This window comes from Triturus cristatus, chromosome 3_2 (assembly GCF_964204655.1).
Source record: "Triturus cristatus chromosome 3_2, aTriCri1.1, whole genome shotgun sequence".
In the NCBI taxonomy this organism is placed as follows: domain Eukaryota; kingdom Metazoa; phylum Chordata; class Amphibia; order Caudata; family Salamandridae; genus Triturus; species Triturus cristatus.
In genome coordinates, this window is record NC_140584.1 from 1,092,104,489 (window position 1) to 1,092,118,881 (window position 14,393).

Genomic DNA, 14,393 nt, shown 5'->3' on the forward strand with positions numbered 1-14,393 from the left:
GCAGAGACTGCCAGCCTGAGTCTTGACAATGACAGGCATGGATATAGATGAGGGACTGAGTTCCAACACCTTGGTCAATGTCTACACTGACAGTGATGACAACTGACAGAGAGCCCGCCTTCTCTGCCATTCAATTGGATAAGAGCAAAAGGTTATCCTGCAGTCATCGCACTTGCTTACTTCCAGACCATTGGACTAGCGTCCTGCCCTTTGGCCCGTATCGCTCAACTCCCATTCGTCCGTTCCTTTCTTCTTCATTATCCACCGGTCACAACAACCACTGTTTTCTGACTCCTGTCTTCCTATTGGTACTGTTCAAGTGCCAATACCACGGTGATCTCGATTCACCCCAAATCTGATTTCCTTATTGGTGGATGCCCCTTCGTTTCTCCGCCCTTCTTCAGCCACACAACAGTGTGGGTTGATAGAGGGAGGCACGTTCCTGCGTACTGGTTGCGATTGGTCGGGTCTAAGCTCGATCAATATTGGGACCGGCGCATCTACCCGCCCTTCTTACTTGACGGATGGAAGCCCAGGCAAATCCTACGGCCTCTGAAACCTCCGCCTCCAATGAGATGCTGGGCTACAGAGTTGAGTTGCGCGTGCCGGCCGTTTGATCCTTGTATCCGGCAGGAGTGCGCGAGGGGGGTCTTATCTCGCGCAGGGACCGTTGATGACAGCGGCGGCGCTGGCTTAACCTGCCTGAAGACAAGCCAACTGGTAGCTCTTTCGGTCGCAGCATTTTTTATTTAAATTTTGTTTCTCAATTTTTGACAGCCAGCCACCAAGAAACAAAAAACGCCCTGGAGCTCTAGAAGGATTGCGCCCCCACGACCCATTTTTTCTTAATCCTCTGTTTTTAATTGCTGTCTTGTAGTATAATCAGGTAGTCACTACCGCAGATACATTAAGTGCCAAATATGATAATGATTTATTTGGTAACATTTATTTGGAGTCTTAGCGGGTGCTATCTTGAACCGTCCACAACCTTTCCGAATCGCATGTTTTTAACTGTGTAGTGGGACCTTACGTTTTTTAACTAATTTGGGGCAAAAAAGACAAGGGGTCTATAGGCTAGTAGTCGGAAGCACGGAACTCATAATTAGACTAACAAATTCAATATAAAAGCTTTGAAGAATTGGTATAAACTCCCCTTAGAATACATAATACATTAAGACTAAGTTAAATAATATAGAATACTGGAAGTAGGTACTGTAATATAGAATATAGAGTAAAATAATACACATGAAAACTCCCTGTAATATATATAATTATTGTGATGTGGAAATAGAATCGTACCATAGGACATATCTTACCAGTCTGTAAAATTAATTCAAGAGTCTTGTAGAATATTTAGAAATTACTATACTTTATAAGTGGAATATATCTTAAAACTATTGTGCTTGAAGAAAGGAGATTTGGAACTTGGGGATGGCAGGGGTGGATCGTTTTGTACTTGTTGGTTATTTCACAGGGGGAACACTATCATTTGATGTCCAAAAGTGATGGGAAAAACTTAAAGTATGGCGTTTTAGCAGCTCTTCAGCTGCGTAAGGGGGGTGGGAGATGAGTGGGTGGTTTAATTTGAATGCAAAAAATGCAATTTTTGAGCTGTGCCAGCTTCACCCATAAGCTTTTTGAAATGTGTGTATTTGAGTTTTTAAATGCAGGTGTCTAGCATATTTTGTAGCCGAATGACCGGGTAACCCTGGGAGGGAAGGTGTTTTGTTTTTTTCTGTTAAATGTCCCTTTGTGGCACAGTCGCCCATTTAAACATGATGGCAGCATACAATGGGGGTGCGTCTGGTCACCACCATCACCATCACCACCTCCCTCACCTTCCTCCCCCACACCTGCACCACCACCTTCCGCATCACCTGCACCCTGGCTCAGCAGCGGTGGTGCACCCAGTGCAGCACCACACATCAGCTGCAGCGGCAGCAGCTGCAGCTGCTGCTGCCGCTATGTTGAACCCAGGGCAGCAGCAGGCGTACTTTCCATCGCCAGCACCAGGTCAAGCCCCTGGACTATCTGCAGCAGCTCCAGCTCAGGTACAGGCAGCAGCCGCAGCAGTCAAAACACACCATCATCAGCACACGCATCACTCCCAGCAACTGGATATTGAGCCGGACAGACCCATTGGTTATGGTGCTTTTGGTGTAGTCTGGTGAGTATTTGGATTTCAGTTATTAAATTATTAGTTGTTTTCTTGAAGTAGTTTCCAAGTCACTTAAAAGGATTGCTTTCTGAATTAGATGTATGTGTCTTAAATGTGTACAGTTAAAATATGCCCATGTGGAATGAGGAGTTAATGACAGTTTGCATTTTTTATTGATTACACAAAATTATGGACCCTTCGGAAGAGGTAGCTTGTCAAATTTCATATAAGTAGCAATGGTGTTATAGCAAAAATACATTTTTCTCAATATGACTCAGCTGAGAGCAGTGATTACATTTAACTGTAGATAGCATGGTTCTATGATTTGTTCCAACCACTTGATGACTGCCTTGTGTGTTGACCTGCAGTGAAGGTCATTGCTTAATGTGGCATGTTCTTGCTCAGTTGTTTGGATATTTGATATTCCTTTAATGCTGTAAATGTGAGGTTGGATGTCAGTAAAGATGAATGATAAAAGTTTTTCTTTGAACCTTGCGATGGAGGTCAAAGCCATACTGAATTTTAAAAAGGCTTGGAAGTAGGCAGATATGCATCATTAGACCACTTATAAATTCAAACAGTTTAATTTATATTGTTTCTTAACATCGTTATTAAGGTTTCAACTATTACTGATCTAGCAGGCCTTCAGATATTGCTTCTCTTGTACTTGCACCTTTAAAAAAAGAAAGACCTCTCCTGCTCTTGATTAGCTACAGCAATCGGAATTTGCTATCTGGGAAACATCTACGACTGGCTTTCAGCTAAACCTCTTAGTGATATCTTTTTTAATTGGGTATTTCTTTAGCACCTATCATAGAACTCTTTTAATTCTGTCATGCATTGGTTGCTTAGGGTGTGAATAAGCTGCAGGGAAAGTCACTTACAGATTATGGGGATAATAGGACCCATAGTAATTGTGATTGCTATAGACCTCTCCTGATGGCCAAACTATGGCTTACTTGTAATCCATTGCCTTGAACAGAAGAAGGATACTTGGTGAAAATGTGAGGTGGATGGTGGTGTGGGGATGTCACAAAATAAAGCACACCAAATAGTAAGTTAATAGAGATACCTTCCATAAAACTGTAAAGCAGATACCAAGGAAATATGATGAGGAGTTAAAAAGAAACCAATGTTAAAACCTCTTTTGGAAAAAAAAACCAGAAGGGAAATTAGATTGATGGTCAACGGAAAGTGCTCGAAATATGTCTGATGTTCCTTCTACGATCCAAATTGATTTGACTTACAGGAACCCAGAGTAGTATCATAGATGGTAGTTTAGCCTAAAGAAAATTTCTATCTTCACACTCAGTTATATGTTTAGAGAAAAAAAACCCTGCTTACGGACTGGTTGTCTGGTGGATAAAGAAGTGAGCTTGATGAGTTAAGAAGCTGTCCTATACCTCTACCCAATAAGTTGTAGCTGTTGGTTCCAGTGAGTATTTCCGTGTTCAAACTTGGTTACTTTTTTGGAGCTTGAAGAGGTCCTGTGGGATGATAAGACAACTATACCCTGCAGGTATCCATGAGGTCATCTTGACTTGGTGAAGATCTCAATGAACAAAGTTTACAGAAAAGCTGACCGCAGGATGAAGCAATTTAGCACGTCAACATGGTCTTGACTTGGCCTAATAGGTTCTACTTTTTCAGCTAGTGTTGTTGGTATTAACCTGAGGGGTTAATACCAATATTTCCTGTAGACCAAGTCAGAAAACTGGCCCTACTTAAGGGCAATTGGCCTAAGCACAAACTTAAAATAAAAAGCTAGCATGCTATTGATAAAGTACTTACGCCAGCCCTTTAAACGTTTCCACACAAAGCACTTCCACTTTTACTGCTCTGTAATCTTATTTTTGCGCTGCATTCATGGCAGTACCAAAGCTCTCCCAGCACGCTTCGTAAACAATACTTGGAGATGCAAGGAGCACCAGAAAAATATTCAGGAGACCAAATTAAGTCTGTAAATCTTCTTTATTCAAAAACATGTGTTAAAACCAGCACTCAGCCAACGCGTTTCGTTCCTTTATAGAGATGGAACTTTAGCAGGCCTTAATAAATAAAGTCGGATGTTCACAATAAGTCCTAATATAATACAGGATTGTTGCTCGGGTATTCTGGTGCATAAAGAGAAAGTGAGTCAGATCCCAACGCAAATGCTTAATAAGTATGTGGAAATCTCACAGTAAATCCTGGTGTCAAGTTGGAAAGGTTATCTCAAGTGTTGGAGTCCCAAATGAGGGGAACACAAATCTGATTCCAGCTCGCATTCGGTATATGACGAAAATCACAATAACGGCATGGTTGCCGACAGCAAAACAGTCTGTCACAGAATGTGGGCTGGGATCGGATTTGTGTGATGAAGTTTCTTCTCTATTTTTCTGGTGCTCCTTCCATCCCCAAGTATCTTTTCGTTACAGTGGCACTCAACGACGGCAGGTGCCGGGAGTAGAAGCACAGGACACTTACATAATTAGCAACAGAGATTGATGTGCTGAGACTTGGTCAGCCATTGTGTGCTTTTTTTCGAGACGCTTCGTAAACTATGTCGGAGGAGAGCCTTGTGTCAAGGAGTGCTCTCCCTCTCAATTGCCAATAACCAATTCAGCTCAGTGCACTTCGGTAATTGCAGCATCTTCTGCTGACATTGTTCCTGGATGTTCAGCAGAATGATGTAAGCAGTCTGAAGTAGAACTCTTCTAGAAAGATCTTTCCAATAATACTTATAAAGACAGAGCGCTCAGATCATCTCTCTTCCTTCCGGAGAGTTGTATGTTCCCTCACAAGTGTTTATTTTCTATTAAATGCAGTTATATTCAAAGACATTAACCTCATCATAGGTATCCTGAATCTATAATCATGTTAAAAGCTTTGACCTCATAGAGGGATGAGGCATGTTTAACAGGTGTTAAGTCCATCAGTGTGAAAATGACCTCATTTAACTTGACTTAGGCAGGTTACCTTTAAGGCATGATAATTGCTGTCATTATTCCAGTTATTAATACATTCATATTGTTATAAGGCATGGTTCCCGAAGCATAATGGTGACAGGTCAGTTCAGCTTTCTAAGATCCATAATAGTAATGTTTAATTTTCAGGATAAATATTCCTCCACACTTGTATAACCAGCCAGGTGTCGAATTGGAACGCTGGCCTACAGTTCAGTTCCCCTGTTGTTACCGTTGGACAAATATAAATAATTTTTTATTCGGTTTTCCGTGACTCTTAGGCCCTTGTAAGATCCATGCCCGATCTCCGATAGCAGGAATAGTAGTAGTAAAACAAAGGTGCTTCATTTTAGCAGCATGCATGTGACTGATCCTGTTCAACACGCCTCATTCCATAGTAGAACTTAAATTCCAGAAGGCCAAAATGCAAAAGAAAAACCTAACGGCTAATTCATAATTTGCAGCATAAATTTATATTGATGAAATTCACAATACACCAAATGCATATTTTTAATGTTTGATGCCTTTACGAACTTACAAAGTACGTCTTATGTGCAATCTCATTTAAACTCTCTTTGAGAGTATTTTTCTCTCTGCTTGGTGAAGAGATGCTAGAATTAACACGCATTGGCAAAGCTCTGATATACTAATGCATGCACAAATGCTGTTTGTTTGTGTTACCGTCTTTGTGTTGCGACAGTCGCCGGCATACAGGGCCGGTCTTTAGCATAGGCGAGCTGGGCCCTAGCCACACATTTTTTGAGGGGCGCAGGGAGCTGTGTACATTAAGGTTATGCCAACAGCAGCGCCCTTCTCATCTTGCTCCAGCCTTGTCACTGACTGTTCGTTTCTGTCTGATTTGCCAGTTTAAAGTGGCTTAAGTCCTTCATTATCATACGGGGGGCGATGTTTGTAGCACCTCCTTAGCCCCCTTCCTTACAGCAACAAAACCATGATTTGCGTGAGGCAGTTAAGCAATGGGTTATTTAGGTCTGGGGATGTTGGTGTTCCGGGGCCAGTTGCTGCTCTTCTAGGTACTGACTAGTGAACACAAAAGGGACCCCCTGATGCCTCATTTAATTCACTACTATCAGCAAGGGCGCCAACTTTCTCTCCGCCGAGGGTGCTATTTTAGCAAAGACTGTTGGCATAACATGAGTGCCATTATCCCTAATCCAAGCTAGGTAACTGAGCATCTCCACCTCACATTTTGATAGTAAAAGAATGCAGTAATTTGGCTAGAGTGGTCAATCAGTCTCCTTTGCCTAGGTAGCACTGTACCTGCTAGTCTAATGATAGTTTTATCCCTGGTGTCAGTGGTGCAGCAACAGGAAGAGAACGGTGCAGCCATAGGAAAGGATAACTGCTCTCATTCAGCAACTGGCCATTTCTCAGCAAGTTGCCATCACCTAACCCTATCAACCCACCTCGTTCTCTGCACCACCATCTATATTTATAAGGGTTGCCATCACCTAACCCTATCAACCCACCTCGTTCTCTGCGCCACCATCTATATTTATAAAGTGCACGTAGACATGCATCTACTTTCTGTGTGGATTGCGGCTTGCTTTAAAGAAAACCTGCATCTCTCGAACCTCTTGTGTGTATGTCTGTAAGAGGATGGCCGTTGATTGTGAGAAGGCAGTGTGCTCTTTAATAGTGTACCAAACAGTGAGACTAAATTATGGACCCAGGGAGTGTGTTACCTGTGAAAAACATTGTTTTATTCTGAATATTTCCAATTAGGAGTACCATCTGAAGTGGCCTTTTTCGGGTCGGTGCTGCTGAAGACCTTCATTGTGATGTTGAAATATAATTGTACCGTGGTACACATCTCTAAGCATTCTGACAAATAAATACAAGAATCTTGAAGAATATTTAGATAATATTCGCCTGGGGCAGCTGGCTAACAGAGAATTCAATGGCAGTTGTTGAACCACAGGAGTTAGCTTCAGATAGGTGCAATGGGAGTCCACCAAAAACAGCTGATTCCTCTCATGTTTTGACAGCCATTTTACATTTGGGTGGATCCCTGCCGCGCTCTCTGTCCCAGTGACCGTTCACGGCACTGGAAGGGTGTACTTGCTTAGTCCTAAATGGTGTGAGTCGCAGATGCCTTTAAGTAATTTTTGTTGTGCAGTTTTATCTTGGGGGAGGGTCTGTTTTCCAAAATCTCCAATAGAATATGGAAGACAACCATAAACACTTCAATGAACCGAAGTTTGAACCGTATACCAGGATTTGGATTCCGACATGGCAAATGAATTATTTTCTGTAATTTACGGTCCTGAATTAATTTTGAGGATATTTACCGTACCTCAAGAAATAAAAAGGTTAATTGATGATTTAAAGCACATCTTGATTATTAATGAATTATCCCCAACAAAAACACACCTCTCAAAACATTGGCAGAAATCTGAAGTCTCAAAAACAATGAATATTCAACAGTTAACATTTAAATGTTCGAAATCTTTCTAAAGAGTACTACAGTCAGCCAGTCATGTAATTTGAAAATACAGACAGAGTAACGTGTAATCTGGTCCCACAAAGCCATCTTCAGGTGACATTTATAAATCACTCTGCCTTCGTATTTGTGGCTTATAAAGGTGTGTGTATACTTCCGCAGAGTACCTCAAGCTGAAAACACGATGATTGGCTGGCGCGGTTCTACTGTGAAGTCAAAAAACACGTTTTGATTAGCTTACCCCAACTTCAAGAGAAAGTTGTGGGCACCGTTTTATAACTCTGTCCATGTGACATAGAAAACAAGCATCGGCATAGCCAATAGGTCTCGCCTGTGGGACCTTATAAGATAACTTAAAGGCATTGTTATTTAAATAGATAAAATAATGCCAATAGAATCTGGCCTAGAGACTGCTTTAGCTCTTTTTTTATCCTCGTATAGTAAAACATCATACATAAATAGTAAATGCGTGTCTACAACAAGCAACAAGGTGGTAATTAAAGCTGGACCCTCATTTTTAAGCGATTTATATATTTCTGTTCTCAGTGGTTGAGGCGCTTGGCGAGGCTGCATTCAGTCTAATCATCCTTAAGATGCTGCTGTCGGTGGAGAACAAACTCAGCGGCCCCAAATTGCCCATGTGGGATATTTCACAGAGTCCTGATGGGGGAGTGTAACAGTGAAGGTCGATGGTGGGGGGGATGAAGGAGTAAGAGAAAATGTAAAGCGCCGTATTGTCTGCCTGCTCAAACTGTTAGGTAATAACATTTAATAATAGTTATGTTCTTGAGACACTGATTGCTGATCTGTGTTGTAGCTGGCTCAACTGAGTGTCGCTGTTGATGGCACACTAGTGTGTATTCTGTAGAAGGAGATCCATAATTGGAATGCAGTTGGTCCCTTACTCCCCTAGGTGTCTGTGCCACTGTACTTGTTGCACTGGTGATAGTTATGTCTTTGCTGGAAGTATGCTTTAACAGATACGGGTTTCGGGAGGCTGCTACATTCTGAACGCAGTATGTACTTGGGCAGGATATTGTAACAAGAGAGGGCTTTGGAATTTCTCAACCGAGCTGATTGCAGGGCGTTTGGCAGTGGCAGCATGGGGTCGCCCTTGCCTCTCCGCCCTGGAAGGGCTGTCGAGTCGAGCTCCTATGGTGGAAAACGTTCCCTACTGCAGGCCGTGCAAGACCGCACGTTCACGGACGGCCACTCCGGTTTACAGGGAGCTCAAATAACCTTGCATGTAAATTGAAATAATTACATTAGAAATTGAGTGGTGAAGCCCAAATATAGTAGTCACGTGTATTGAGAACTGATGTTTAAAAACATTTGTCAGGTGAAACCTCATGTTTTATAAGGGCCACGAAAATGGTAGAGAAGACTGCTCCTATGCATTAAAAAATTGGTTTAACGCAAAGCGCCAATTCATCTACGTACAAAAATTCTGATGCATACAGTGTAGTCCCATTGGGCTGCTGCACTCTGCTTGGGCTGAACACGATACCGACACAATACAGGGCATCAGGGGCACCTGGAGTTTACCGATAAGGGGAACCATGCCTACTAAATAATTAAGTAAATAAACAAGCGCGGCCGAAGCGGACCACGGTGAAAAAAATTAACAAGCGCGGCAGAAGCAGACCGCGCTGAAAATGAAAGAGTGCTTACAGACTTATAAAGGAGACCATGTAACTTTGCCAGTAAACGATCCAGTTCGGGTGGGTGGGGCCAAAAAGAGACAGGGCGGCAACAAGGAGGGACTAAAAAGCCACATGTACAATGGAAAGCCAGCGTTTTGCATGCACAATGACGCAAGCCAATGGAAAAAAAAAGTCAGTCTACACTCCACTTCTAAAATTGTATCGATTACAAGCCTCGCAGAGCGTGCAGCGCATGCGCGCTGCAACGCTAGGCGAGATCTAAAAATAAGGCATAAGGGGGCAGGGTAGTGTTACTCTGGTCCTTGTGGAAGGAGTCCCAGATGTACACCCCGCCTCCCCGTGGCAAATAAAACATCAGCTTCACCTCGATACTACTGCAGGACTCAGCATTGTAATATAGCTGTAGTACTGCAAAAAAAAGGGTGGGGCATTGCAAGACCATGGAGATTGGCCAGCAGTGGGGTCTTGGCTGCCTGTGGGGTGTTGACCGAAGCTCCAGGGGCCAATGGCCATGTACAACATGGGTTTTACGCCCGTGGGAGGTTTGCTGCACAGTCGAAGGACGTGAGGGGCAGGGGAGGAAAAGTGGGGGTTGTCTGCTCTCAGCGGCCAACCCAACCCTGTGCATGGACAAAGGCTGCACATGGTGCCGAGCCTAGTAAAGTATGGTAATAAGATTTCACTGTTAAAAAAAAAAAAGAAAAACTAGAAATTCACTGAAAAAAACAATGTTACCGTGACCTAGCTCGGTGAGAATGTCAGCTAAAATGTAAATTTTAAACTATAAAAAGACTGAAATTCACCAATTGTAGTTAACAGATGTAACTGCAACTTGCTCCCTCGCCATTCACGTATCATTACCTCCCATATTACATCAGTCACAACAAGTTCTATGACATCATTGTGACATCTTACAACACTGTGCTTGGCAGGGGCAAGTTAGCTACTTCAATTTTTTTTTTTTGTTTTTTTGTTTTTTTGTTTTTAAATGTGTTAACTAACTTTTTCATCTATGACATCACTTTCACCTGTGTTATTTTCAGTGGGAAAAAAGTGTGTATGTGTGTGTGTGTATATATATATATATATATATATATAACGAAGTATTTCGTCAAGAGTGCTCCTGTGCACCAGAAATCTTAGGGAAAACAGGAACAGACGAAAGCTGACCCAGGATGCAAGTCAGAAAAATAATTTATTTTCGTTTTACAGCAATGGCTGCATGACGCGTTTCAGCCTACGAAATGCCTTGATCACATGACGCCGAGGCTGAGCAGGAGCAATTTAAAGTGCAAGTGCAAAGTGTGTAACGTACATGATTGGCTAACGCATAAATGGCGTGATAGACATGGAAGAAATATATTGGAAAGAATATATATACATATTTGTAGTTCACTTATAGTAAAATACCTAAAAGTAACTGTAGGAAGGTGGATATCTGACTATGGTTACCCCCAACTTTTTGCCTAGTGTCTAGCTGGTTTTTCGACTTAGTTGGCCTGAGATCCTGCCATTCAGGGTCTCGGGCTGTCTGCTCTCTCTTTAAAATAGACTCCATGTACCCTAGGTACATTCCCAATTGGTAAGGATCACCTTATTGGACCCTGTACAGTGTACCCTAGGTACCCAGGGCATAGGTGTACCCTAGGCCTCCCAGGGGCTGCAGCATGTATTATGCCACCCCTGGTCTGGCCTTCCAATCAGACACAACTGGCTGATCACTCAGCTGGGGCAAGGTCGTGTAATCACCCCTTGCTTAGATATAGTATGCCTATATCTACCCTTATATATAGACACATGTGTACCTATCAGTCACTCCTATGGCAGGCCTTAACAATCCTGGAGGCAGAGTGCTTGGTAACATGTGAGATGGTGCTCTAGCATGAGCTGAGCCTGTCTGCAGCTTTCGGAACCATGTCCTTATAGCTGTTCTATGATATAGCCTACAATATACTCTTAAAGTGCCTTATAATCTTAAACGGTTATGGTAACTATGGTTTGGCTTTATCAAAACATGTCGTGTAAGGTGTCTAACACTTTGGAATAATACCCCCATACCATTTCTGGTGATGAGGATATTATCCCTCCCTTCTAGAGGGAGAGACATGTTAAAATCCTACTTTGCTGTTTATCTCTAACCAAAGCCTCAGCATCACAAAATGGATGCTGCTGCCACAGACACAAGTCTGACCTCCTGCTGCTGGGAGTGATCCCAGCCAGGGAGGCCTGGACAATAGGTTTCCTGCTTGGGGAGGTGCTAGCACCTCCCCAGACAGCCTTTAGTGTATTGGGGCAAGGTGGGCTGAAAGGAATGAGACATGCCTGGGGCACACAAGGTGTTCCTTGCATAGTCCAGTTCAAACCGGCGCTGGGGCACTCCAGCCCCAGCTCTGGCGCGAAACTGGACAAAGGGAAGTGGGTGTAACCACCCCCTCCCAGGTCCCACCCATAAGGCGTGACCTAGCAGGTATCCCAGCCCCCCAGATTAGTATAAGAGTGGGAGTTGGGCCTCAAGACTTTAGATTATCCTGAACCTGCAAAACTGAACAGAAACTCTGGACCTTCGACATTCGACGAAAGAAGAAGACTGAAGAATCTCCCTTGTAGCCAAGGAGTGGCTACCCTGTGCAAACAGGCACCATCAAGAGACTACCCTTTGCTTTGTGAAACGTTCGACGAGGAACCGACTGCAGAGCCCGACCAGAGCCTTGATTTCCAGACTTCTCCGACCCTCATCCACATCTGCAGCAGAGCTGAGATCCGTGGAGGCGACGAGCGACGTGGGACCGGCTACCTGGGAAAAGTGGCTAGTAACTTACAGCGCAGCTTCTGAGGTACCCTCGAAGTTGTGCGCCGGGGATTGAGAAGCCCCAACCCCAAGCACCATCTGCACCGAAGACCAGCCCCCCCACACTCCACGAGTCCTGCGTGGGGCCCTTCAGCATTTTCCTGCTTGCCGCGTCTGTCCGGTTGCTTGCCCGCTGGCTAGTGGCCTTTGTGACGGCGCTCCCTGAAATCTTCTGCGCTGGTTTGGCTCCTCCAGACTGGCCCCCGCTTCTCTGCAAAGAAGAAGCACCCCAGACCTTCCTGGTCTGCACCAGAAGCAAGTCCTTTGTTCTTCGTGGGTTCCGCTTGCCAAGGCTTGGTGAGTCCTAGTCCAACTTCGACGCCGCCGACAGCAAGAGCCTTCGTGGGACAGCTCGCCTCCTGGTCCTGGTCGTCCTCGACGCTTCCTGGTCCTCCTGGCTGCAGCGACAAGCTTCACCTTCACCTGCAATCTTCACGACATCGCCTGGTTCCTTCCTGGTTCCACGTGGTCACTGGCTAGTGACCTTGACTCTGTCCCTTCTGCTTGCAGGTTTCTTCTCTTCTTGATCCCAGCCTTGGGATCCACCGGACACTCTTCCCTGACTGCCTGTCGGCATCTTTCTTCAGGCATCCATAGGAGTCGACGACGAAAACGACGCATCTTCACCCCTATGCACCCGCAGCCTGGTGGCTAGGTAACTTGGGTACTCCGGTGCTCATCAGGATAGTGACTATCCTAGTGTCTAGTTTTCAAGTCTCAACTTCCTAGCTATTCCGGAAGTGTCCTAAATCTATCTATTTCTAAACTGTAACATTGCTATTGACTTTTACGCATTACGCGTGAGTGTTTCCACTCTGCACACGAATCCCGTGGGCCTCCCACTTCCTAACTAACGCTAGTGTAGTGTAGCCCCAGCGATTCCCTAGGCCTAGGCCTATTCTATTTCCGTGACAGTGGTTCTTATACCACTTATTTAGTATATGGTTTGCGTGGCCCCTAGGGCCTAACTGTATTACTTACCTGTGTGACTTACTGTATGCATTAATAAGACTGTGTTGTACTTACCTCTAAACTCATAAAGAGTGCTGAGGGTTTGCTTAGAATAAATACACTTTATTTTATATATATATCTGTTGTGGTGTCCTTTCATTTGGTATTCAAGGGATTATATATGGTATCACAGCTGGCTTCACATGCCATTCAGAGTTTAGCCTAAGACTGCTCTTGTCCATGCTACCACTAGGATAGCTGGTCTATAAGGTTGACTTTACAACCAATCACCATAAGGGTATTTGGACTGATATAAGGTGTACACTATAACTAGTGACATCATACATCAGGCCAACTTCTCACAGTAACGAACATTGATAGACAGTTGGTAAAACAATCCATAAAAACAAAGAAAGCACAAATATAAGGTGCGATCTAAATCTAAGGTAGAACCAACGGGCAGTGGCAGTTTAAAACAAACCTTAAATGTTTTATATATAAACAAACTGAACACCTACATATGCAACAACGAAATAAGCTGTGCAAAATACGCAATATGTGCAAATAAGACCCAAGTGGGTAAAGTCCTCATCATGTTCGTAGTCAGTGAGCATATATGATACAAATAACCATCATAGATGAACACTAGCATGACTATATCAAAGCGCCAATCAAGATAATGCATAGTATACAAAGTGCAAAAAATAGTGCTATATTAAAAACATTCTTAATATAATATAAAGTAATGTTACAAAAATTATAATTCTTTCTGCATACTAAAAAGGTATGGAGGCTATACATCAATGGAACAATAGATATAGGCATCTTTAAAACTGATGGAAAGAGTTGATGAAAATGGTATGATTACAGACAGGTGAAGAAATCTTCACTAGCGTTAAGACCCACAGGGGTCTTAGAGTCCAGTTCGAGAATATAGTGGGCTTCTAGCGCACGGAGAAGGGCCTCACGATTGCCTCCTCGTCTCAACGGGGGCACAGAGTCAATGACAAAGAACCTAAGGAGTTCACTTTTGTTGTCATGGCACTCCTTGAAAAGGCGTGCAACAGGATATGTGGGATCACTGCCATTGATGGCCCGTATGTGCTGGAGTATCCGCTTGTGGACCTGCAATTTGGTACTGCCAACATATTGCAGGCCACACGGACACTCCAGCACATACACCACAAATTCAGTCCTGCAGGTAAGGAATTTATTGATGGGGCGAGGGATGTCACAGAACGGAATGCAATATTCCATCTTATTGGCCCCATGCCTGCACGCTTTGCAGCTAGAACAGCGTTTGAAGCCCTTGCTCGTCTGCAACCATGTTTTAGTCGCAGCACTTTCAGGACTGGATTTAACT

The 14,393-nt window shown here is 43.7% G+C and overlaps 1 protein-coding gene across 1 annotated transcript in view; it reads left to right on the plus strand.

The window, feature by feature from the left end:
• Positions 1 to 384: 384 nt before the first annotated feature.
• The window catches only part of NLK (nemo like kinase), a 1,424,501-nt gene continuing 1,410,492 nt past the window's right edge, over positions 385 to 14,393 (plus strand). Inside the window, exon 1 of the mRNA XM_085649870.1 lies at positions 385 to 2,167. Within this exon, the coding sequence (XP_085505996.1) occupies positions 1,743 to 2,167 (425 nt within the window). The 5' untranslated portion in view covers positions 385 to 1,742. The remainder of the gene's footprint in view (positions 2,168 to 14,393) is intronic.